This window comes from Salvia hispanica, chromosome 4 (genome assembly GCF_023119035.1).
Source record: "Salvia hispanica cultivar TCC Black 2014 chromosome 4, UniMelb_Shisp_WGS_1.0, whole genome shotgun sequence".
NCBI classification, from domain to species: domain Eukaryota; kingdom Viridiplantae; phylum Streptophyta; class Magnoliopsida; order Lamiales; family Lamiaceae; genus Salvia; species Salvia hispanica.
In genome coordinates, this window is record NC_062968.1 from 46,689,091 (window position 1) to 46,708,618 (window position 19,528).

General features: G+C 38.1%; 4 protein-coding genes across 13 annotated transcripts; 2 read left to right on the forward strand and 2 right to left on the reverse strand.

The window, feature by feature from the left end:
• The first annotated feature begins 211 nt into the window (after positions 1 to 211).
• LOC125222153 (protein ADP-ribosyltransferase PARP3) lies at positions 212 to 4,981 on the forward strand. 2 transcript variants are annotated; one of them, XM_048124633.1, is made up of 18 exons: positions 212 to 317; positions 780 to 1,165; positions 1,279 to 1,474; positions 1,609 to 1,719; positions 1,809 to 1,866; positions 1,949 to 2,018; positions 2,133 to 2,328; positions 2,402 to 2,535; positions 2,609 to 2,846; positions 2,920 to 3,047; positions 3,129 to 3,205; positions 3,279 to 3,439; positions 3,519 to 3,728; positions 3,806 to 3,908; positions 3,994 to 4,076; positions 4,151 to 4,294; positions 4,396 to 4,575; positions 4,658 to 4,981. In XM_048124633.1, the coding sequence occupies exons 1-18, from the start codon at positions 312 to 314 to the stop codon at positions 4,727 to 4,729; spliced, it is 2,553 nt and encodes an 850-aa protein (XP_047980590.1). In that variant the 5' UTR covers positions 212 to 311; the 3' UTR covers positions 4,730 to 4,981. The 2 variants fall into 2 exon arrangements, with proteins under 2 accessions (XP_047980590.1, XP_047980591.1); XM_048124634.1 differs by having other exon boundaries at positions 2,154 to 2,328.
• Positions 4,982 to 7,235: 2,254 nt separating this feature from the next.
• On the reverse strand, positions 7,236 to 10,179 carry LOC125218720. Its single transcript, XM_048120461.1, has 5 exons — positions 9,856 to 10,179; positions 9,648 to 9,754; positions 8,327 to 8,831; positions 7,706 to 7,824; positions 7,236 to 7,629 (listed from the first exon to the last, which is right to left on the reverse strand). The coding sequence occupies exons 1-5, from the start codon at positions 10,114 to 10,116 to the stop codon at positions 7,431 to 7,433; spliced, it is 1,191 nt and encodes a 396-aa protein (XP_047976418.1). The 5' UTR covers positions 10,117 to 10,179; the 3' UTR covers positions 7,236 to 7,430.
• A 2,136-nt stretch (positions 10,180 to 12,315) lies between these two features.
• Positions 12,316 to 16,384, forward strand: LOC125221965 (protein SUPPRESSOR OF K(+) TRANSPORT GROWTH DEFECT 1-like). 8 transcript variants are annotated; one of them, XR_007176445.1, is made up of 10 exons: positions 12,322 to 12,902; positions 13,451 to 13,556; positions 13,754 to 13,952; positions 14,528 to 14,596; positions 14,685 to 14,759; positions 14,851 to 14,949; positions 15,071 to 15,226; positions 15,420 to 15,608; positions 15,681 to 15,788; positions 15,993 to 16,384. XR_007176445.1 is itself a non-coding variant. In XM_048124324.1 (9 exons), exons 1-8 carry the CDS (start codon positions 12,431 to 12,433, stop codon positions 15,543 to 15,545), a joined length of 1,302 nt encoding a protein of 433 aa, XP_047980281.1. In that variant the 5' UTR covers positions 12,322 to 12,430; the 3' UTR covers positions 15,546 to 15,555; positions 15,681 to 15,836. The 8 variants fall into 8 exon arrangements, 2 of the variants coding, with proteins under 2 accessions (XP_047980281.1, XP_047980280.1); XR_007176446.1 differs by having other exon boundaries at positions 15,420 to 15,586; XR_007176444.1 differs by having other exon boundaries at positions 15,420 to 15,555; positions 15,632 to 15,788.
• Positions 16,354 to 19,348, reverse strand: LOC125221964 (pentatricopeptide repeat-containing protein At2g27610). 2 transcript variants are annotated; one of them, XM_048124322.1, is made up of 2 exons: positions 17,040 to 19,348; positions 16,704 to 16,911 (listed from the first exon to the last, which is right to left on the reverse strand). In XM_048124322.1, exons 1-2 carry the CDS (start codon positions 19,209 to 19,211, stop codon positions 16,834 to 16,836), a joined length of 2,250 nt encoding a protein of 749 aa, XP_047980279.1. In that variant the 5' UTR covers positions 19,212 to 19,348; the 3' UTR covers positions 16,704 to 16,833. The 2 variants fall into 2 exon arrangements, with proteins under 2 accessions (XP_047980278.1, XP_047980279.1); XM_048124321.1 differs by having other exon boundaries at positions 16,354 to 19,348.
• Positions 19,349 to 19,528: the final 180 nt, after the last annotated feature.

The following is a 19,528-nucleotide window of genomic DNA, read 5'->3' on the forward strand; positions in this document are numbered from 1 at the left end:
CAGATTGCTAAGGTACAACTCCTCAAAGCGCGGGGAACAACACGCAGCACTTGTCACGAAGCATGTCTACTGCAGCTGAGCATCTTGTAGTCGTGGCAAACCGCAGTACACCTGTTGTATTGTGATAAAGACACGCAGTCGCTCGGCTTTCCGAGGTCAGCTCCCGCCACCGACATCCCTGTCTATAAAGAAATTGGCATAACTCGGAATTTGTATTTTGCTACCACAATTTCATTTTGTTCCCTTTTTTTTCTGCTGTTTGGGTTTAAAATTTGTGGTTAGGAGGAGAGACTAACTGAAGTTGTTGGAAAATGAAGGTTTTGTTCTGTTTCTGCTTGCATGTTGTGTTATCTATAATCATGATTCTTATCTGATGAAGAAATGTGAAATAGTTTTAGGGTTTGTGTATGTATGATTAATTCGACCGTTGGGATTGAGTATGATTTCATTTGGAGCAATATTATTTGGTTAATAGGAGTTGTTGGTTTAGACAAATTATTTTTCTTGGAAATTTTTGAGTATTATGCAAACTGAGTGCTTTTATATGCTCACCATTTAATTTTAGTAGCTGATGATTTTTCTTGGTATCCATGAGTCTGGATTTGGCAATTGAACTCTCGAAAAGGAGCATGCATTATAAGCAATTAGTTGAGTTTAGCTAGATTCGGAGTATAAATTTGTGATTATGCCTTGCAGAAAATGATGATTGCAAGTAAATTGATGTACGTAGTAGGTTAATTGTCTTAATTTGCTCAAGAGTGTGTTATTGCAAATTTAAGGTTCATGAGACTAGATCACACGCTTATTCCTCTGGAAATGAGGAAAAGGTGGCCACTAGGAAGCAAAAGGCTGAGGCCAAAGCAAGTGAAGGAGAATCTGAGCATTCACCAAAGAAGGCCAAAACAGACCCCGAGGAGAGAACCAAGGACGTGAAGAAGGAAAAAATTGGGAATGAGGGAAGCGCCAAGGAAGTGAAGAAGGAAAAAACGAAGACCGAAAAGGGCGAGGAAAATGGGAGTGAGAGGTCGACTGAGGAGATCATAGCAGAGTTTGAGAAGTTCTGTAAGGAAACGAGCGAGCATCTATCAATCAAGCAGATGCGGGAGATTCTTGAGGCAAATGGCCAAGATGCGGGTGAATCGGATGATGCTGTAGTTCCTAAATGGTAAGTGATTGTAGTTTTTTTCCCTCTCTTTTCTTGGGTGAAAAATATGGACGAGATCTTTCTTTCATGGAATTCTAGTTATTTTACAAGCGGTGCTTTATATTCAAATGCAGTCAAGATGTCCTATTTTATGGGCCGTTAGACGATTGTCCTGTTTGTGGTGGCACTTTGAAGATCTCCGACCGGAACTTTAAATGCTCAGGTGTATATACTGAGTGGTCTACCTGCACTTTTACAACTAAAGATCCTCCCAGAAGGAATGAGCCGACTAAACTGCCGGACTCTGTCAAGGATTCCCATGTTGCTGAAGTAAATTTCTTGTTCATTACCTTGTTTGAATCTGATTTATAGTGGACTGTCTCTGAAAATTGATTCTTTGTGACGTAGTTTCTGAACAAGCACCAAGATCCTATATCTCTAAATTGTTTTTTGTTTGGATGTAGTTGCTGAAAAAGCACCAAGATCCTAAATCTCGCCCTCGCCCAGTTTTACCTACTGAAAAACCTTTGAAGGGAATGATGATTTGTCTGGCAGGCCGTTTGACACGTACACATGTATGTGCTTTAGTTCTCTGACCCAACTCTTGGTGTCTTGCCGCTTGTCTACTGATTTTTTGTATTTATATTCCCTTTGTCCGTTGCAGCAATATTGGAAGTCAAAGATTGAGAAGGCTGGAGGGAAAGTTGCCAACTCAGTGATGGGTACTTATATTAGAGAGCTTGCTAGTTTATTACACTGTGATGTTGCATTTGGATACTAAGTAGGGTGTGTGCTACTTTGCAGGGGTGTCTTGCCTCGTCGTGTCTCCAGCTGAGCGGGAACGTGGTGGCTCTTCCAAGTTGACTGAAGCAATGTAAGAGTTCTTTAGCATTTTGTAAGAGTTCTTTAGCATTTCATTTTATTGGTCTGTTGATAGGTCTTGGGAGTTCAAAGGATTTGATGCTTGTGATTTTACTTTGAATTCGAGTATTTGTACATATGATTTCAGGGAAAAGGGAATACCAGTAGTACGTGAAGCTTGGTTAAGAGACAGTATTGAAAAGGAGGAGCCACAACCTCTTGGATCCTATGACATCGCTAGCGATATTTCTGTAGGTGGAAAAGGCATACCCTTGTATCAGCAAGATCCTTCTGAGGAGGCTCTTGAAACCATTACATCTGAGGTATTTGTTGGGTTGTTCTTGCTTATCTGGTTTTGATAGCATAGCTTGACTCGTAGATTGTTTGGAACTTCAGCTTAAGGTATATGGAAAGAGAGGCGTGCATAAGGACACAAAATTGCAAGATGTTGGTGGGCAAATTTTAGAGAAGGATGGAATCTTGTACAATTGCGCCTTTACCCTTTCGGATAAAGGGGCAGGCTTAAACGAGTATGGATCTTATCTCTGGCTTACCATTGTCAATTTCTATTCTATTACTTGCTGATGAATTGATCCAACATAGGTATTGCATTATGCAACTGATTACGGTACCTGAGGGTCAGCTTTACATGTACTACAAGAAGGGCAGGATAGGTAATCTAGATGGAGTGGACGAGAAGTTGGAGGAGCGGGGTAATGTTGATGGTGCAATCCAAGAGTTTGCCAAACTATTTGAAGGGGTGACTGGTAACAAGTTCGAACCATGGGAGAGAGAGAAGAAGATACAAAAGAGACTTATGAAGTTATTCCCCATTGACATGGTGCGTTCTTATACCAAGATACTGTAAAATTGATTGTATTTAAGAATATAATGTAAGGTAATGTGGTGTATAGGACGATGGAGTTGAGGTGAGACATGGGGGTCTGGGATTGAGACAACTTGGCACGGCCGCACTGCACTGCAAACTGGAGCCAAAGGTTGCAAAGTTCATGAAGGTCCTGTGTAGTCAAGAGATTTACAGGTATATTCATGATTAGCCAACATGGATACCAACTTGTCACATTCTTATAATGAGGGTGCTAAGGTGTAATTCTTAATGCAGGTATGCTATGATGGAAATGGGGTTGGATTTTCCGGAGTTGCCTCTGGGAATGGTTACTGAGATGCACTTGAAAAGATGTAAGAGCTTCTCAGACTCTTGCTTTAATTTCTTTATTATTGGTCACATTTTTTACTGTATAGTGATGCCCAGGTGAGGATACTCTACATGAATTTGCAGAGATTTTAAGGACGAACATAGAGACGGGGCCGAAAAGGGATGCCTTATGGGCCAATTTTAGCCAGCGAGTCTTCACTCTTCTGCCTAGCACCAGACCCTATGTTTTCCGGGATTTCACAGACATAGCTGACCATGTTAGCACTTTCAACAAAGGTCACACTAGAAATATATTATCTCTGACTTTCTGATCCTCATTGAAAAAGAACATTGCAGGCAGCAGCTGCAGTGGAAACGATCAGAGATATAAATGTGGCTTCACGACTCATAGGCGATATGTCTGGTTCTACACTAGATGATCCTCTGTTTGAACGTTATAAAAAGTTGGGATGCTCTATTTCTCCGATTGAAAAGGACAGTGATGACTACAAGATGGTAGCCAATTATTTGGAGAAAACCTACGAGCCTATTAAAGTTGGGGAAATTGTAAGTTCATGACTCTCTTAAGTGCTAGTATCAGCAGTACAAAGAATCATTGTGATCACAAGTTGCATCTTTTCCAGAGTTACGGAGTATCAATCGAGGATGTCTTTGCAGTTGAAGTGAGCGCTGGCCCCTCCTTCGATGAAATCAAGAAGCTACCAAATAAAGTCTTGCTATGGTGTGGTGAGTGTTAGAGAAGTTTACACATTGTTTGATTGCATAGTACTGCGGTGTAGGGTCCTCGAGTCCTAAGCTTATTTCTTGTTAGGTACCCGAAGTTCCAATCTGTTGCGGCATTTGGAGAAGAGTTTCTTACCTTCGGTGTGTTTTCTGCCTGTTGCTGGATACATGGTAAGGTTGCTAGAATTAGTGAAAGCATGTTATGGTTGTAAGTTGTTGACGCTGATGCTTGTATCTGTGGTTAGTTTGGGAGGGCGATAGTCTGCTCAGATGCCGCAGCAGAAGCGGCCAGGTATGGTTTCACGGCAGTCGATAGGCCAGAGGGATTTCTTGTGTTGGCAGTTGCATCTTTAGGCGAACAAGTTACAGAGCTAGAAGGTGCTCCAAAGGTATTACTGTTACTATTTATCATCTGCTTGTTTACATCTGCTTATTTGTGTCATTTTTATCACGTTGTTGTCGTCTAATCAAATGACACGTGGCCCTGAAGGATGCGGCAGAACTAGAAGAGAAGAAACACGGGGTGATTGGGCGAGGGAGGAAGAAGACAGATGAGTCGGAGCATACTGTGTGGAATGATGTGAAGGTGCCCTGCGGTAAGCTAGTCCCTTCGGAGCACAAGGACAGCCCTCTGGAGTACAACGAGTATGCTGTCTATGACCCACAACAGGTGATGCCCCAGCAATCGAACCTTGGCCTGATAGTGAACAATGAATATATTCTAAATGCATGTGGTGGTGTTTGTTGTTCAGGTGAGTATAAGGTTCTTGGTGGCTGTGAAGTTTGAGGAGCAGGACGTCCAGTATGATGCTGCTTCGCCCTGAGCTCCAGAACTCGAGAGTAGGGCTCTACTATCCGTAGCTAAATATATAAGTACATGTTTTTGTTCTGTTGTCTCCTTTTAGATGGGGGGAAGTGGGTAAATTTTGGGTGCATAGTGTTTAAGGGTGAGGTGATGACATGTCTTTGCTTGTTTATAGATGGCATCACCTGAAAATGGATGGCTGTTTGTTCAGGTCATTTAGATGCATATATGAATTCGTATCAATGTTCAACTATCATATTTTATGTTCTTAGTTTCTTTGGATATACCTATAATTGCTGCCTTCTCTCTCAGAACGTTCAGAGTTCCTTCTCTCCTTGCGAAGAAGCTGACATTATAACATTAAGAACATGTGCAAAAACTCTTTTAGTTTCACTTTACATTAGCAATGCAAGACAACAGAAATAACCTCACCCCTTCAATTTACAGTAGAAGACATTTTAGGGTGTTTCTTTCTGTGTGTGTGTATGTATTACTATGATTCTATTTTTAATAAATATACCTGAATAATCCTGGAAAGAAGAAACAAGTGCTGGAAAATGAAAAGCTACAGAATTTAAGGCTTCAATAGGGATGGTGGATCAGATTAAATTGTTTCCATATACTATTAAATTGGTGTGTTCAGTTAATCATAAATTTAAGGCATGATTTGTTTGTTGAGAGGGATATTCTTTAGCGGTTTGCAAATTTTATCATAAATGTACAAGAAAGCTACACTTTCAACCAAGCATCAATACTATAGTACTCATATTCTTCAGCGGCGGAGCGCATGCAGGATTTTGACGTTGGGGGGTTCAATCTCCTGTAGGGTATTTTTTTAGTCAATGTAATCAAGTGACATTATTAAGATGCGAGATGAGTAATGAGATAATTAAGTTAAATAATGATGTATATATAAGCTGAATTTTTTTTTGCATAATAATAGTTGTAGAGAAATAAAAATTCATCATAGAAAATAGCCAGAAGAAAATTTGAAATTGCCAATTATTCTAATACAAGAATTTTTTGGGTGTAATGGCAGTAAGATAAAAAATAGCATAAAAATACTAGTAAAAGTACAATTAAAAATATTAAAATACCAACCAAACTTGAAAAGAATCGTACACTGCCTTTCGAAGATGCTAGACTTTGATATTTCCTCCGTCTCCGATTAAGAGTCACACTTTGACCAAACATAAGTTTTAAGAAATATAAAGAAAAGTTAGTTGAAAAAGATAGTAGACGTGAGATCTATTTTTTTATATTAATTTTATAATAAAATGTGAGTGAATTGAGTTAGTAGAATGTGGGACCTACTTACTATTTATGGTAAAAATGAATTGTGACTCTTAATTGGAGACGAACCGAAATGAAAAAGTGTGACTCTTAATCGGGGACGGAGGGAGTACTTACCAACCAAGCTTGACGGGAACATAAAATTGGCAAGGAAAATGAATCCAGGGAATTTGATTTCTAACCATTTTACTTTCCAGTGTTTGGAAAATATTAAGATTTTAAATTAAAAACTAAAACAAACACAAAAATTTAAAATTTAAGAAATTAGATTACTTTCTTAACTTATCAAGGTACCCCAGCCTCTTGAATTGACCATCCCTCCGTCGAACTTCATAGAACTGATACTCGGCCAGTCGGCCTCATAATTATGAATTCAGGTTAGTATGTTCATTTCATTAAATCTTTTGTACTTCCAGAAAAATTCATTAAGTAGCTTTTATTTAAAAAAGAACACCTAAAACCAAAAATAAAGTTCCGCCTGAAATTCAGTGAAAGATTACAATGGAGAATACCATGTCATATATTTATAATCCACGAAATAGAACAAGAATCTTATTCCAAAATCTTTCACTTGCCCTAGTTATAATAAGATTGAATTTTTTTTTAACTTCCCTATGTTTACAACCTTCTATCTATACGACTATAATAAAATATTTTTCATGAATTTTTTATTTATTTATTATATACAGCCATGGTATTATTTAACTCACGGAAAATTCATTATTAATGAATATAACATAAAACTTCTTAAAGCATGACTAAAACATATTTCTATTTTTTTAATATTTTAATATTGAGCTGCGTTAGTGTGCTAACTAATTTACAGTAATAACTAATAACTTTCAATTCAGTGTATTAAAATTATCAACACAAAGACATAATTATATCAATACATGTAAATTTTAAACAAATATAAATACAAATATTACCAATATCAAAATTTGAGAGCATTTTAGTGATTTTAAAAACAATATTATTCAACTAAAAATACTTCTATTTTAATAATATATATTTCAAAAATATATAATCTGAAGTGGTGACGAATCGGTTAGGATGCGATTAAATGTTTTATTTGACGTTTTAGATGGTTATAAAAGTAAATAAAATTTAAATTTGTATATATCTCTCATATATGCATTCAAAATTTTGTCAAACAGATAACAAATAACTAAAATCCGACCCTAATAATTTTAAGATTTGATGTTAACAGAACAAATAACACCAACAAAATATATCAAGGGAATGTCAACTGTTGACGTGGTGACGACATGATTTTATAATAGTTCCAATTGCATTCATGTTATTTCGACAATAGTCTATTGCATAAAACAAGCAAATGAAGAAATTAAATAACCAAAATCATGACCATGTCTTTCTCCAGCTTCAAGGGACCCAAACAAGCAAGAAGGTACTTATTTGCTTACCGGCTATGCAACAGCGACGACATAAGCGTTCCAAGAATCCTGTTGCTGGAAGCTCGTAGCCTCTTCGTACTTTATATCTCGTCCGGCTGAGAACCCATCCGTGCGCCTAATTTGTCCGCTGTCAGGCATACTACGTATCCAAAAGTGAACTGAGCTGAATCCGGCCTCTTGCAAGCAATCTTTCACTTCTGGCAACGACCATCTAGAAAAAGTATAGAGTTCAGGAATGACAGCATGTGCTATTTTTAACCTCATTAACTGGATAGAACCGAGCTTACAGTCTCCAGCTGTAGCTAAATGCATGTCGAATCTTCCTTTTCTGCTTGTGGAGGTTGTAATGTAGACTGATTCTCGTTTTCCTTTGAATTATGTCGAATTCCGCTTGCTCCCAGACATACTGTAAAGGGACATGATACGGGGTGATAAGAATAATGATTCTGGTGAAAAAATTTCTGTCCGGCCTATTTTAGCATAAACCAGTTCAAGAGTTGGGGATACCTGAATTGGGTGAAATAAGTCCGATGAGACTATGATAAACAGATCACAAACATAACATTTTTCATGCTATGTTCTTTATGGAGGCCTCATAATTATGTGAGATGTTTAGGTTTTTTCTATAAGCAGAACTCAACATATCTCTACAAAGTGCCCACTTTCGAAAATGTAACTTGACTTGGTAGGCAACGCAAGTGTGATTCGCCTAGCAAAATAACTAATTTGGATTTCCTAATTTGTCATGTTTTGAGCTGAAGGTGAGAATACACATGGTGAGGTAGCTTAAGTACTACTTCAGGTTTGGAATATGCAATCATAACACGAATGTCGAGGCTAAACTTGACATATAAAGAATGCATGCTCCTTGAATAAAAGTAAAGTTTTTAGGATTAGGAATGACTTACAGTAAAATTTGGAAATCTCCTCTGAAGCCGTAGCACACCCTCTGAAGATGTGCCTCCGTATAAATCCATGACAAATATACCACCTTTCCGGCTGAGGGTATTGAGTGCATGCTTGAAGTACAAAATCAGCTCTTTACGACTGTGCAGGCAGCAGCAACTGTAGTTAAAAGCACACACTATGTCCCTGGGAGGCAATTGAACATCGTTTAAGGACTTGGCATCTTGGACGGCCTTAGCGCTCTCCTCTAGACAAGAACTAGTTGTGCCGTCCACTGACTCACCTTCATTATCTTCCAAAGTCATTTTCTGCAAAATCTCATCAGGGCTAAAGTTAACCAATTTTGATTCGAGAGGTTGCAAGACATTTCCGTGAAACAGGGATATTCTGGAGCGAATATCAGGCCCAATTCTGTTGACATTGTTCTCCAGACACCAGTCCAGTGCCTCGACGTCTAAATCTAAGCCTACAGCAGTTCTTCTAGCATCACCATGAAGCCATTCTATGCTGGCAAATGCATAAGACAGGAAGGATTACATCCTTATTGCAGCCACACGTGACAAGCAAATATTAATAATGAGTGCTACCAAACCGAATAAATGAGAAGCATGAAAAAACTTCCTAAATTGACAGATTGGTACACTGGTTGATAGAAAGCCAATTTGGAGGCAACAAAAACTAGTAACTACATGAATTAACAACAAGTGAAGCTTATTACTCCCTCCGTCCCACAAAAGATGTCACACTTGTGGGACGGCACAAGATTTTAGGAGGTTTTGCTTTGTGTGTTAAATGGAGAGAGAAAATATAATTTTTATATTCATGTGAGAGAGAACTTTTTCCAAAAATGGAAATGTGACATCTTTTATGGGACAAACTAAAAAGGAAAGTGTGACATCTATTATGAGACGGAGGGAGTACATAATAATAGCAGTAGTACGAGTTAGCACTTCCATACATACAGCAATGCTTCTCTTGTATAGTAGCTACAACAATAACATGATAACATCATATATGCATGACCAGAAGCAAAATTACCAAATTTACAACTAAGCCTTCTCACCACCTCTAAATCCAAAGAAGTGGTGAGCATAAAACCATCTTGGCTGGTTAGCCCGTCATCTACTCGAGAACAATGCCAAATCGAATGTAATGCAATGCATAGTAGTATAGTACTATTACAAGCTTGGCAACAATTAAGTAATTCATTCCATTTTCTGGTGAAGCACCCTCAGTATTTATCACATCACACAGCACACTGAACAAAACAAATTTTCCTCAAATAAATCAATTACCAAGAAAAGCAAGATTTATATGGAGTACCTCAAAAGAGCAGTGCCACAAAAGTCTTCTTGTAAATGGAGGGGCGCCCTCCCACCCACATACATCAAAAAGAACTTCTGAAGATAGCTTATATCCCCTTTTGGCGACTGCAATTCAAGCAACACATATAATTCCATCTAATGCAAGAATCACTTAAACAATGCATTTAAAGAAATCAAGCTCTGCTTTGGCTTGCAAAATGGTTCACCTGCACGGACTGTTGATAAAGAGAGAATTTTGAGGGCAGCCCACTGTCGATTTCGGCACTTATCTCAGAACCCTCATCGTTTTCTTGAATATCCTCTTCTTCGTCTTCTTCTTCCTGCGATTCTGGGTCGGAATCGGAGAGAGCGGAAGGAGGGTTTAACGGGTACTCATTAATCTCTCCCTCTTCATTGTCTTGGAGAAGGTAGGATGATTTTTTCCCTCGGCGGTGATTGGCGGTTTGCTTCTTCCCGTGTTTTCCCATTTCCGTCAACTTGGGTTCGAAAGGCGGCAGTATGCAGCTGGGACTGAATTAATGCTTACAAGTGTCCAGCTTTTTAGAGGGTTTAATAGGTTGAGCTATGGGGTGGGATCCCCTGTGCTAAAAACCTATGCTTACTGCTCAATATGCTCCATTAAATACGATTTAAAAATTTAAGATAGTTAAAAATAATATTTACATTTCAAATTAAAATACATTTAGTGGTATACAACGTATAGCTCATTTTCAAAACTCTAAATTTGCATGGTTCTCTACTGACAAATCGTGCGTATTAAGTCATTATCGGTTTAACGATACAATCCAATAAGGACAAACTTGATAAAGACATGTTAGAAAACCCCAAATCCAAACACGAACTCGACATGCTACCCTCATACCCGAACCCGATACGAACACTATACAAATTTTTTATGATGGACATAAAATCAGTCCTATTGTTCCCACATAAAATCAGCTACTGCATTTCGAAGTTCATGATTGACATTTTTATTTCGTATTTGTCATTCGAATTGAATAGTCTTGAATCTTGATATTGTATATTTCCATTTTTCGTGATCTCACCTTCTTGCTGTGGTGCTTCTCTAACAACTTCAACTGGAAAACTAAGGTTAGCACATCCTCAATTATTATGCTATGCAATATTATAGTACTTCATTCATTCCACATAAATATGTGCATTTTCTATTTTTATCTGTTCCATAAAAATATGGACATTTCCATTTATGTAAAGTTATCCCAATTTGTTATCCATATACATTATTTATAATTTAAACTATCATTAAAACAATAATAAAATGACCGTCGCACTATCCACTAACACGACTTTAACTACATTTCTCCATCTCTTTTATTTTAGTAATTTTATCTTAATTCATGTGGTACTATAATATGTCCATATTTTCGTGAGAATCATTAAATAGCGCAATATTTCTTTATCTTAATAAAGCATTGCCGCTGCTACGGCTGTGAAATGTGCTTGGAGGACAATCAAACAAATAATATTGATAGGATTGGTTAGGTTAATTTAAATCAAGATATTATCTCAACGACTCTACCTGCATTGCGCCACCTCTTTAGGTTGTTCTTCTTCTTTTATGCAAGCTCATTCTCTCTATACTTTTTCTTCTTGTATTTTCAGGTATCAACAAAGTAATTTTTAATCTATTTTGAGTTTTGTGATACTACTTTGTAAATGTTGTAAGTAATCTTGCGCAACGAAATGCATAGCCGATTACAAAGCGCCTCGCATAGCCCATTGCATATGCATTGTGTAATTTGCACCCTTGTCTGTATAAGTTGTTGAGACCACTTTAGTGTTTTTACGAAATTATATATATCTATATATTTTATAGTGTTTTATTTAATATTTTATTTTTCTTATTAAACTTAAAATGTTTTTCTTTTTGAATTGTTAGAAAAGTTTTCCTCTTTAATAAAACAACATCTTACCTTTTCATTTATTTTATTTACTTTTTCTACGTCAAACTTATAAAACAGAATGTACTACAAAAATGGTCCATATACTATGGGTTTATCTCGCCCATAGTCTCTGAACTTTAAAAATATCGTCAGACATCCATGGATTAAGGATTTATCTCAAAAATGGTCATATTTCACTGTTTTCGGTCGAAAATACCCTTTTGGAGGATTTGGGCAATTTGGTCATTTTACACTTTTAACATTTTAAATATGATATTATTTCAGTTAAGTACTCCACTAAATATGATATTATTAAAAAAATTATCATTTTTCTTCTCTTTTGTCATCATTCACTTTGTTTTTTTATTTCAATATTAGATTTAATTTTACAAAATTAATTTTTAAATTTTAACTTTTAGATATCAATAAATTTTTTTAAATATCAATAAATATTTGAAATTTATAGTGTCCATGAAATAAAGAAACAAAGTGGGGGATGACAAAAGGGAAGAAGAATGATAATTTTGACATAATATTAATACATAATTGAAATAATATAAGATTTAAAATGTTAAAAGTGTAAAAAGACAAAATTGCCCAAACCCCAAAAGATTATTTTCAAGCGAAAACAGTAAAAAATGATTATTTTCGAAATAAACCCTTAGTGCAGGACTATGAGTGAGATAAACCCATCCTCGAATTAGCAAAGCGTGTAACTATCGTAGCCAATCCAAAATTCCCAACTTTCAACTCAACCTTCAATCCAAGAAAACCCCAATTTTGTTCTTTTATTCTTTCAATATATCATCTTTCCATTCACCACAACCCCACGCGAATTCGAACGCCAGAAAAGCTCAATTATTTATGATCGCCGACGATGTATAGCAATTTCAAGGAGCAAGCGATCGAGTATGTCTGGCAGGCAGTCGCCGAGGACAACGCCGGAAATTATGCCAAGGCCTTCCCGCTGTATATGAACGCGCTGGAGTATTTCAGGACGCACCTCAAGTACGAGAAAAACCCTAAGATCAAGGAGGCCATCACACAGAAGTTCACCGAGTACTTGCGCCGGGCGGAGGAGATCCGCGGCGTGCTCGACGAGGGAGGATCGGGCCCCGCCGCGAATGGCGATGCGGCCGTGGCGACGCGGCCAAAGTCCAAGCCCAAGGACGGGAAGGACGGTGAGGGAGAGGATGGCGATAAGGAGAAGCTTCGGGCGGGGTTGAACTCGGCTATTGTTAGGGAGAAGCCTAATGTTAAGTGGAATGATGTGGCTGGATTGGAGAGCGCGAAGCAGGCACTGCAGGAGGCTGTGATTCTCCCCGTGAAGTTCCCGCAGTTTTTTACTGGTATAATTTCACGATTGTGTTTTGATGTGTCTGCATCCAAGGAGTGTAATGTGTGATAAGTGATTGCTTTGTGGTGGTGTTTGTGTGTTACCTGGTTAATATCTATCCTTTTCACAGGTTGTTGTGGCTTTGAACTGTAAATATGCGCTTTTCTGAAGAAAATTTGGTTGAAAGCATAATTTTGGGGGGCCTGTGGTTTAGGGTAACTGGTGACATGGCTGTGAGTTCTAATTGATTGAATTGTTTTTGTTCAGTGAGTGTATTTCATAATTACCTGCCTGCTTAAGTTATAGATTTTGAGATGCTTTCTTCTTATGTTGTTTTCATTCTTACAATGGACAATAGTATGAGGGAGACTAGATCATAGAGTTGGTTTATCCTTGTCGAATAAACATTTAACCTTTCGTTCGTATTAATACTGGTACACAACTTCAAGAGTTCTATTTTGTACCATGTATACGGAAGAGGAAGCACATTCAGTTTGGAGCATGGCCATTTAATGTATGCCCAGCTTGTTATACTTAATGTGCTTCTCTTTGTGTGTTTAGGTAAGAGGCGCCCTTGGAGGGCTTTTCTTTTGTATGGTCCTCCTGGAACAGGAAAGTCATACTTGGCCAAGGCTGTTGCCACTGAAGCTGACTCCACGTTTTTCAGGTCATTTGTCTTCCTCGATATTTGTATTTTCTGCTTGCCGTTCGTAGATAAATGGATGTGAACTTAGCATTGTTACTTGAAAAATCTGTTATCCAGTTTTGTGAAAAGGCGTGCATATGTTCAAACTTTTTTTTTATTCATTTTCAATGATCAAGTAGATGTAAAATTAGTAAGTGGCGTATGCTCTTTCCTTTCAGTGTTTCTTCTTCAGACTTGGTTTCAAAATGGATGGGTGAAAGTGAAAAGCTAGTCTCTAATCTCTTCCAAATGGCACGTGAAAGTTCTCCCTCGATCATATTTATTGATGAAATAGATTCCCTCTGTGGACAGCGTGGAGAAGGAAATGAAAGTGAAGCATCTAGGCGAATCAAAACAGAATTGCTTGTGCAGATGCAGGTAATTGTAGTTCAAGCTCCAGAGGATTGATTTTCATGCCCAGCAATGACATTCCTATCATTATTCGTTCATGAACATGGATACCAATTTTTTACCTCTGAACTTGCTGCTTCATTAGATATGACTTTGGAACTTGTTGATTGGCTTCAGACCTCTAATCTCTAAATGAAATATTATTTTTGTACATTTTGAGTTATCTAATTATTGCTACATTTGAGATATTTGGAAATGGCATGTCATTATTGCAAGTTAGGTCTATGTTGAAGATTCCGTTTTATTTTAGGTTATTAGAACCAAAGTTAGGGAGGTTTTATATGGATTTTTTCATTCATTACTATCCTGGATTTCTTGTTGGTCTCCGTCGTTACAAACATTCTATATCAACTTGGGAACATTGTTTTATGCCATGTTCAGCTTACAATGTATTTAGAAGATAATTAATTTTATATTCCTACGATTCTTATCTCTCTCCTGCACCCTTTGATATTTTTTCTGTGGTGGTTTTGATTTGCCTATATCATTAGAAATGAACTTTTGACAAATTTCCAGTTCTATTTTTGTCTTAAATACATCAGGGGGTGGGACACAATGATGACAAAGTTCTTGTTCTTGCTGCCACTAATACTCCTTATGCTCTTGATCAGGTAATAGTTAGTTGCATACTGATGGTAGAAAATGGATATTTTTCATTCAACTTCATTATTTTTGTATTCATATATTTATTTCCTATAGGCTATAAGGCGGCGGTTTGACAAGCGTATTTATATCCCACTACCAGATGTGAAGGCACGTCAGCACATGTTCAAGGTAAGAAGCATTCTTTCATCTCACTAATGGAACTGTAACTAGAATTATTTATTGAGGATTAAAATAATCTTGTGGCCTGTTACACTTGCAGGTGCATTTAGGAGATACACCAAATAACTTGAACGATAGAGACTTTGAAAGCCTAGCTCGTAAGACAGAAGGTTTTTCTGGTTCGGATATTGCTGTTTGTGTAAGTCTGGATCTAAAATGATGTTTAGATAAGCTCTGTGCTATATTTTGAGTGCTGCCGTTGTCATTTAAACCTGCACATATCTGTTTATGACTCAGAATGATGTGAATGACTTTAATAGGTTAAGGACGTCTTATTTGAGCCTGTACGAAAAACACAAGATGCAATGTTCTTCGTTAAGACACCTAGTGGTGCATGGGTGCCATGTGGACCTAAGCAACCAGGTGCCATCCAGATAACTATGCAGGAGCTTGCTGCAAAAGGACTTGCTGCACAGGTATCAACTTTAGTGGAAGCATATGTGTATATTGTAGTCTGTGTAAAACATAATGATGTTACAATGCAAGTAAATGTATGTCGGTATAGTTGTAATCTATTAACAGAAATCTATTTAGATGTATGTATTTCTGTTTGAGCCTCTTTCTCCTCATTAGAAACTAAATGTTCTCTATACCGTCCTGCTTTTGTAGATCAACCCACCTCCTATATCAAAAACAGACTTTGACAAGGTGCTTGCAAGGCAAAGACCAACTGTGAGCAAATCTGATCTCGATGTGCATGAGAGATTCACAAAGGAATTTGGCGAGGAAGGCTAACGAACTTGAGGTGCTTTAGCCTGCTACAACTTGTGTACCTGGTGACTTTTTGTATATTACTACGTATGATTTTTTACTGCATTCAGATTAGCTCATCAAAGGGGAAAGGTTAGATGACTTTTCATTTTCCTCCAGCATTGGGCCAGAAAATGAGCCGACGCTTCTCAAATTGCTGTACTTATGTTATGTACAAACATTAAAACTACTCCAACAAACGATGTCAATATGGTGTGTTCATGTGAGGTAACTAAATGCGGTGGCATTACATGATGGCTTTTTTCTTCTTCCCCATTGACTTATTAAGTTCCAATTCTGGTCATCTTATTATAATTATTAGTACTAGTTTGGCTTTGCATATGGATTGGCACTTCGTCATTCCATATTTGTGTTTAGAAAGAGATTCATACTCATATATCATAAATTTGTAATGATAGATGGCATCTGCAGGTGACATTTTATCCTCGTGGTACAATTGATATCATTCCACCAGCAAAGTGATGGAGATGAGACTGCTGTTGCATGTCGTTGTTCCTCCATTTTTCATGTTTTTCTGATCAACAATGGTTGATGATGGTCATGATGGAGGACGCCACAAAGTCTTATGAACTTATTCTGCTATGGCTAGAAGAGACTCAACAAAAATCATAGCATAAGTTGTTAGATTAGAACAAACCAGTAATTGACAAAATAAAATCATATGTAAATGGGATCTCTCTCTCTCTGTCTCAATTGCTCCAAATGGATGTCACTACAAACTTATGGTGATATGTTGATACATGGACTACTATTTACACTATTGTATTCCAGCTCATATAAATGTAACCAAGTTTCTAATAAAATTCAGTATGTAATTTATATTTTCCACACGAAATGATACTTGACAAAAAAAAAAAAGAAAAAGAGAGAAACACAAAAAAGGAGGGAATCTAGTTTACAAACATCTATACCTATGTTTTTCAACATAGAAATAGCAGAACCGAGCATAGACTAAACCGCATATCTAAAACTCTCCCTAAATTCCTTATTGCTTGTAAATTTTTAAAAGTGCTACCAGTAATCCCCACAAGAACACAAGCCTTTGCTAAAGTGGTGGAATCTATTTGAATCCCTTACAATAATTTCTCTGGCTTCTATTCTTGAAATTAGCTTAATCACCGTATGGCAGTCACCACAGACCCTGAGGTTCTTTATGATCCGTATCGGAACGCCATGAGGTAGTGAAATCAATCCGAAGGCAATAGCCAGCCTCTCACTGTGCCGAGAGAGGATGGATTCTTTCTGTTCCTCTTCAATATCGTGAAGCACGTAATTTGTATCTGGCTGATATCCCGCATCCCTCAAACGAACGCCCAATTCTCCAAGTTTCCTATAAATTTGATCAGATAGAGGATGTGAAACGTCGCTAGCCATAAAAGCATACGTCTTTTTCTTCACTTCAATCCAGCTATAGCCAGTTTCTTTTCTAACTTTCCTATCATCCATCAGTTTTCTCACTTTTGACCTATCTTGCCAGTTTCCTGAGGCAGCATATAAGTTAGCTAACAAAACATATGCAGCCGAGTCATGTGGTTTACAAGAAATGAGTTTTTCAGCTGCAAATTTCCCCATCTCTATATTTCGATGAACTCGGCATGCAGCCAAAAGAGTGCGCCAAACAGTTGGACCAGCAGGAAACGGCATTCCAGTAATAAGCGCCATAGCTTTGTCTAACATCCCAGCTCTGCTGTACAAATCAACCATGCACGAATATATCTCCATGGTGGGAGAAATGTGAAGTTTGTTTACCATCATATCAAAATATGCTTCACCTTCACTTACCAATCCTGTGTGGGTGCAGGCAGAAATTACACCGATAAATGTGATGTCATCCATCTCTAAGTTCCTCTTTTGCATTTCCTTAAACACACCGAGTGCTTTTTCCCCATAACCATGTTGTGCATACCCCGAGATCATCGAGTTCCAGGAAACTAAGTCTCTTTCCTGCTGCCTCTTGAAGACTTGATTGGCACTCTCAATATCCCCTTTTTTGGCATACATAGTAACAAGGGCACTGCTTACAATTAGAGTGTTGTTGTAGCCAGATTTGATTGAGCTTGCATGAAACTGCTTTCCTTGATCTGTAGCTGCCGACTGTGTCGCACATGCGTTTATTATAGTAGAGAAAGTGAACTCATTTGGCCAGGCACCTTCCTTGGCTAACTGACCATAAAACCTTACAGCTCCCTCAGTATCGTCTTGCTGAGCATACGCAACTAACATTGCAGACCAAGCAACAATGTCCTTCTCTTCTATTTGCCGAAAAACTTTCCCTGCATCATCAGTCTTGCTTATTTTAATATACGCGTTAAGCAATGCTGTTCCTACTGAAGGTGAGTTTGAGTAATTGGTTTTGATGATCTCCGCATGCACCTGAGACAAAGAATTAGCTGGAAGAGCTGCAAGAATTGTAGAATAAGTGTAGTGATTAGGCCTCACGGCTTCTCTTCGCATCTGGAGAAACATATCGGTTGCTTCTAATGTTCGACCATTTTTCATGTATCCTCCAATAATCGCTGTCCATGACACCACACTTTGAACTGTGCCTATCAATGAAAACATCTTCATTGCATCATCCATCTCACGTCCTTTCGTGTAGCACGCCATGAGAGCTGTTCTGACATTGTCGAAACTACCAAACCCACGCCTGACGGCCTGGCAGTGGATCTGCCGGGCAAAACCTATTTCTTTAAGGTTGGAACAAAGCTTAAGAGCAGTGGCAAAAGTTGTTTCTGTGAACTCTACACCAGCAACCCTCATTCTATAGAACAGCCCAAAGGCATCCAAGTCGAACCCGTTCATCATAAGACCTGCAATCATCCCATTCCAAGAGACTGCATCCCTACAGTCAGTTCCGTCAAACACACACCTAGCCTCTCTACTCATTCCAGACTTTGAATACAGACTAACCAAAGCATTCCCCACCTCCCGGCTTGAATCAAACCCGTTCTTGACAGTCATACCGTGCAACTGAGCTCCAACCCCTACTGCACCTTCATCTGCCAAAGCACCAAGAACAGTGGCAAATGTGAAAGGATTAGGTTTGACACCCTCAGATTTCATCAAGCTGAAAACTTGTACGACCTTTCGGGTCATCCTTTTGATAGCATAGCCCGTAAGCAACGAAGTCCAAGTCACTACATTCTTCACCCTGATCTCATCAAACACTCTCTTCCCATCATCCAAATTTCCATTCTTGATATGCATATCAACAAGAGAGGTTCCGACACTGACATCCTTAAAGAACCCATTTTTAAAACTCTGGCAATGTATCTGCCTACCAAAATCATAATCTTGCAAGCTCGTAGAAGCCTTTAAAATGCAAGATAAGCTGCTCCCATCAGCCGAAACACCGGAGCGATTCATAAACGCGTATGTTTCCAACGCCTTTTGATTCAGGCCATCGCGCGAGTAATCGAACAGCAAATGGTTGTAATACGAAACATCTCTCTGCCGAAATTCATCAAACGGGTTCTGCGCGTTCTTGAAACGTGAAAACTCCGACGACCCTTGGGAGTTTTCTGAACCCACTACAACTGACGAAGAGTGGAAGTAGTTAAAGCATCGAAATATGCAGGCAAATTTGGACAGATGCTTGAGATTCTTTGCACATGACCTACGGATTATCATGGCAGTTTTTGATTTATACTATTATCCCCAGAAGATCTATCTCAAAATTAGAATAGAGAGAGTAATAATTGGCAGACATCAATGTAAAGATTGATGTGGTAGAAACGCTTCTCAAAATCAGTCAATGTAGCTGGAACTCAGAGGCCTGGTCATGAACTCTGCTGAGCTGAGCTACGAGGTTCGGTTGAAAACCCAATTTTACCCTCCATATTTTACTTTCCACATAAGCGAATAAAAACTCAATAAAATTTTTGGGAAAGTTGTCATTTATTAGAACACAATTTTTGATTAATTTATATTTTTTAGCTTATAAAAGT